We start from the raw sequence: 3,876 nt of genomic DNA on the forward strand, positions 1-3,876 counted from the left end.
GAGTGGGTGACTGTTTGGACTAATTGGCAAAAGGGCCTCATTGGTGAGTGAGTGACTTCCCAGCATGACACTATGACGGATTTCTCGATGAAGTCTGCCTAGTACAAATTAGAACAGGACTGTGAAGCAAATTATAATGAAAAAAATTGAAGCAAACCTTTACATGTCAACCAGACTGGTAAGGTATGATTTTCTCAATGATCTTCCTCTTTTGGGCTTCAATTTGCCCAGTAAGAAATTAAATTGTCTTATGATTTAAATATTGGCAAGTTCAACATCATTGGATATGCTTTTAAGAGTGCTACCGCAAATTGTGTTTATCTAGAGATAAACAAAATCACCAGCTCAAAAAAAGAGAAATAAAATCCCTTTTGCTGCTTTTGACAGTGTGGCGAGTTCCGTTTAAAAAAAAAGTGTGGCGAGTGCTTACCTGGCCATTGAGATGTCCAGCAGCTAACCTATTTAGCCCAAAACGATGCGCATAGCAAGCACACAGATGATCAAGATAAATATATGATCCACACATTGAGCCAACAGGCATAATAATACTGATGAACCATCAAGGTGGCCAACAACAAATCCATGGCAAGCAACATGATGTAGATCAATGTCACACAAACAGTTTGCAGCCCACCAGACAAGGCAAGGCAGACAGGAAAAACATCCGGCTTGACTACTCCAAATCAAGCCTTCAACCTAAAACCGACTCGCACAGTCTCTGGCTCTCAAAGTATTGATTGATAAGACAGACAAGACTCATGATCCTCTCTCTACTCGATCAGATCGTCATCGTCATCAGGCAGTGGCTGTGCCGCTGCAGCCGCAAGCTCAGCCTCGTGCCTGCACAAGTCACATCAAAAGGCAATCAGCGTTTGAATTCAGACTGAAACAGAGCGATTCCAGTGAACATAAATGAAACTATACAACAGATTAAAGTCACTTACTGTTGCTGCATGGCCAGGTCGAAGGTCACTTCCGGGGGCTTAAGGGCCACAGCTTCGACGAAGTGAATGTTGGGATCACTGTCATCATCAAAGATTAGTTAGTAAAAAAAGATGGATGATGAGAGGTTACAGGCAAAAAGAAACAATGGGGGAAGGCAATTACCCAGCCAGCTTCCTTGCAAGGTAAAGGAAGGGCTTCTCAAAGTTGTAGTTGCTCTTGGCAGAGATTTCATAGTACTGCAGGTTCTTCTTCCTGTGGAATGTCACCTGCTTGGCCTTAACCTGCCTGTTCTTCACATCAACCTTGTTCCCGCACAGGACAATGGGGATGTTCTCACACACCCTGCAACAGGTTAACATCCAGACATCAGAACACCAAGTCACAATATCACATGCAGTGAAGTAGAGATGATTGCATCAGAATCAAACCTGCACAAGTCCCTGTGCCACGTAGGAACATTCTTGTATGTCAGCCTTGAAGTGACATCAAACATGATTATCGCACACTGACCATGGATACTGTCAAAATGATTAAAGAAGAGCAGTGAGTCAATCATACATAGAAACAGTAAGCTTTGCATTTTCCATTGCAGAGCCGTAGTTAAATCATAGAGATCAACAAAACACTTACTAGTATCCATCCCTAAGGCCACCAAACTTCTCTTGCCCAGCAGTGTCCCAGCAGTAGAAACGGATCTTTCCACAGTTAGTGGTGAAATCCAATGGGTGAACTTCAACACCAATAGTGGCTGCAAAGGGGGGAAAAATGTTGAATTTCTTAGCCATGATGCATGCCAAGCAGTATAGGTGCAGAAGAGAAACTAAGAATAATCCACACATACGCTCATATTTCTTCTCAAACTCTCCAGTGAGATGCCTCTTCACAAAAGTGGTTTTGCCTGCAAACAGATAACAGTATCAGAGACTCTGCTGTCGCTGGTGGGAGAAGGATAATAACCAGACAAAGCAGGAAGCTAAAGAACCAAGGACTGAGCAGGCACAAAATTACTAACAATTGCAATTTGAAATATGGTATGTTAGGTAGGTTCATGTTTGATTAGAGAATATGATGCATGAGAAACCAATCTAGTAGATGCAACTAAAGTAATTCGGTACAGACACAAAATTATCTAGATGGTAAGGATTTCTTCACTTATAAGCAAAAGTATACTTCATATTAAGTCTTCCATTGCACCGAAACACAATTCTAATAGGCAGACCTTTTACACTGGTGCATGAAAAATGGAACATTTCATAAACAGTAATGCCACCACGTCTTTGCCTATCAGTAATATTCGATCTAATAATTCATAGAACACACACTCCCCTGTTCAAATAATCCTTTTAATACATAGAATCTGCTGGTAATTTTTCAATCTCCATACAGATGCTATAACTATTGGAGCAACTGCGTATAAGAAAAAAGTTCAAATCCGACAAACATAGTCTTGTCTTGCTACACAAACTTTTTCCTATTGGTAAAATATATGATGCAAAAGCATCAAGACCCCCCTGATCTAAATCCCTTTCGCAACTACTAACTCTGTTTTCCATGCGTTCCGTGCCTTTCGCAACTACTAACTCTGTTTTCCATGCGTTCAAACGGAAAGCATCAAAAGGTAATTCCCGCTGGCAAACGAATCACGAAACCCTTTCGTGGCACGGATAACCATCGCCCCCGCAATCCCCAACTCCTAATACGGCGTCAGATTCCATCCGGAGGCCACGCAAACTGGTAACTGAGCCAGATCTCGCCGAAACGACGGCAACAAGCAGGCGCATCGGACAGATCACGGCCTAATCTACCGCAACCACAACGAACGAGAGTAAGGGGAGAAGGAGGCTCACCAGTCCCGCCATCGCCGACGATGACGAGCTTGAAGCTGGGGTAATCGACGGTGTTCTGGTTCGGCAGCGCCTGCGACAGACCAGACCAAAAAACAGATCAGGCCCACCCAGCCGCGGATCCGACGCGGAATCAGACGGAAACCATGAACGCGGAATCGAACGGGATGAACTCACCATGGGGGGACGACGCTGGCGGGAGGCGGCGGCGGAGGCAGCAAAACCCTAGCTGGGGAAGGAGTATTTCGAATCGGAGTTGGGGGAGGCCGTGGAGGCGGAGGATGGGGTGGGGGGTTTATATGGCGATTTTTTTGGGGAATGGGATTTTTTTTTATCTTTTTGCGGGGAGCCGGGGGTTTGGTTAGCTTTGGATGGACGCAGGAATGGTGGCCGCAGGATCGGCGGTGGGCGGCGGATCGCAGCGGGGGCGGGGGTCGATTAGCTTTCGTCCCACGCGAGGTTCCCGGCCGTCCGATCCGGGTGCTGCCGTTGGGTCGGGGAGCGGGGCGGCGCGTCCTGGGCTGCCTCTTTTCTGTGTGTGTTCCAGAAAGAACGAACGGTCGGTCCACGCATCGTGAAAGGGGCCGCCGGTTTCAGTCGCCCGTTCACACTTGCGCGTTTGATACTACTTGGGCCATTTTCACGGGAACGCTGAAGAGCTATTCTTCTGGGAAAAAAAGCAGGCTTATAGCTCGTTGAAATGTTTTTTTTTATGTTGGTCCGGACATGGTCCATGGACATGATGCAAGAGGGAGCCGCCCGATCTTTAACCATAATTACTCAAATAAAAAAGAATCTTTTGTTGAAGATATGCCCTAGAGGCAATAATAAAGTGATTATTATTATATTTCCTTCTTCATGATAATCGTTAATTATCCATGCTATAATTGTATTGACCGAAAACTCAAATACATGTGTGGATACATACAACAACATGTCCCTAGTGAGCCTCTACCGGACTAGCTCGTTGATCAAAGATGACTATGGTTTCCTAAGCCATGGACATGAGTTGTCATTTGATAACGGGATCACGTCATTAGGAGAATCATGTGATGGACAAGACCCAAACTATGAACGTAGCATATGA

The 3,876-nt window shown here is 45.1% G+C and overlaps 1 protein-coding gene across 1 annotated transcript; it reads right to left on the reverse strand.

Annotated features, from left to right (window-relative positions):
- Nucleotides 1–500: 500 nt before the first annotated feature.
- On the reverse strand, nucleotides 501–3,206 carry LOC123183217 (GTP-binding nuclear protein Ran-2). Its single transcript, XM_044595980.1, has 8 exons — nucleotides 2,967–3,206; nucleotides 2,793–2,862; nucleotides 1,787–1,843; nucleotides 1,576–1,693; nucleotides 1,374–1,463; nucleotides 1,108–1,287; nucleotides 945–1,022; nucleotides 501–840 (listed from the first exon to the last, which is right to left on the reverse strand). Exons 1-8 carry the CDS (start codon nucleotides 2,967–2,969, stop codon nucleotides 771–773), a joined length of 666 nt encoding a protein of 221 aa, XP_044451915.1. The 5' UTR covers nucleotides 2,970–3,206; the 3' UTR covers nucleotides 501–770.
- Between the last annotated feature and the right edge of the window lie 670 nt (nucleotides 3,207–3,876).

The sequence above is a fragment of the Triticum aestivum genome, chromosome 1D, assembly GCF_018294505.1.
Source record: "Triticum aestivum cultivar Chinese Spring chromosome 1D, IWGSC CS RefSeq v2.1, whole genome shotgun sequence".
Classification (NCBI taxonomy): domain Eukaryota; kingdom Viridiplantae; phylum Streptophyta; class Magnoliopsida; order Poales; family Poaceae; genus Triticum; species Triticum aestivum.

Excerpts from the sequence above, each read along its gene's own strand:
- LOC123183217 (XM_044595980.1), bottom strand. Across the intron at positions 1,694-1,786 it reads GTTTGAGAAGAAATATGAGC|CCACTATTGGTGTTGAAGTT; the intron begins GTATGTGTGGAT and ends CCCCCTTTGCAG. Across the intron at positions 841-944 it reads GACCTGGCCATGCAGCAACA|GCACGAGGCTGAGCTTGCGG; the intron begins GTAAGTGACTTT and ends TGACTTGTGCAG.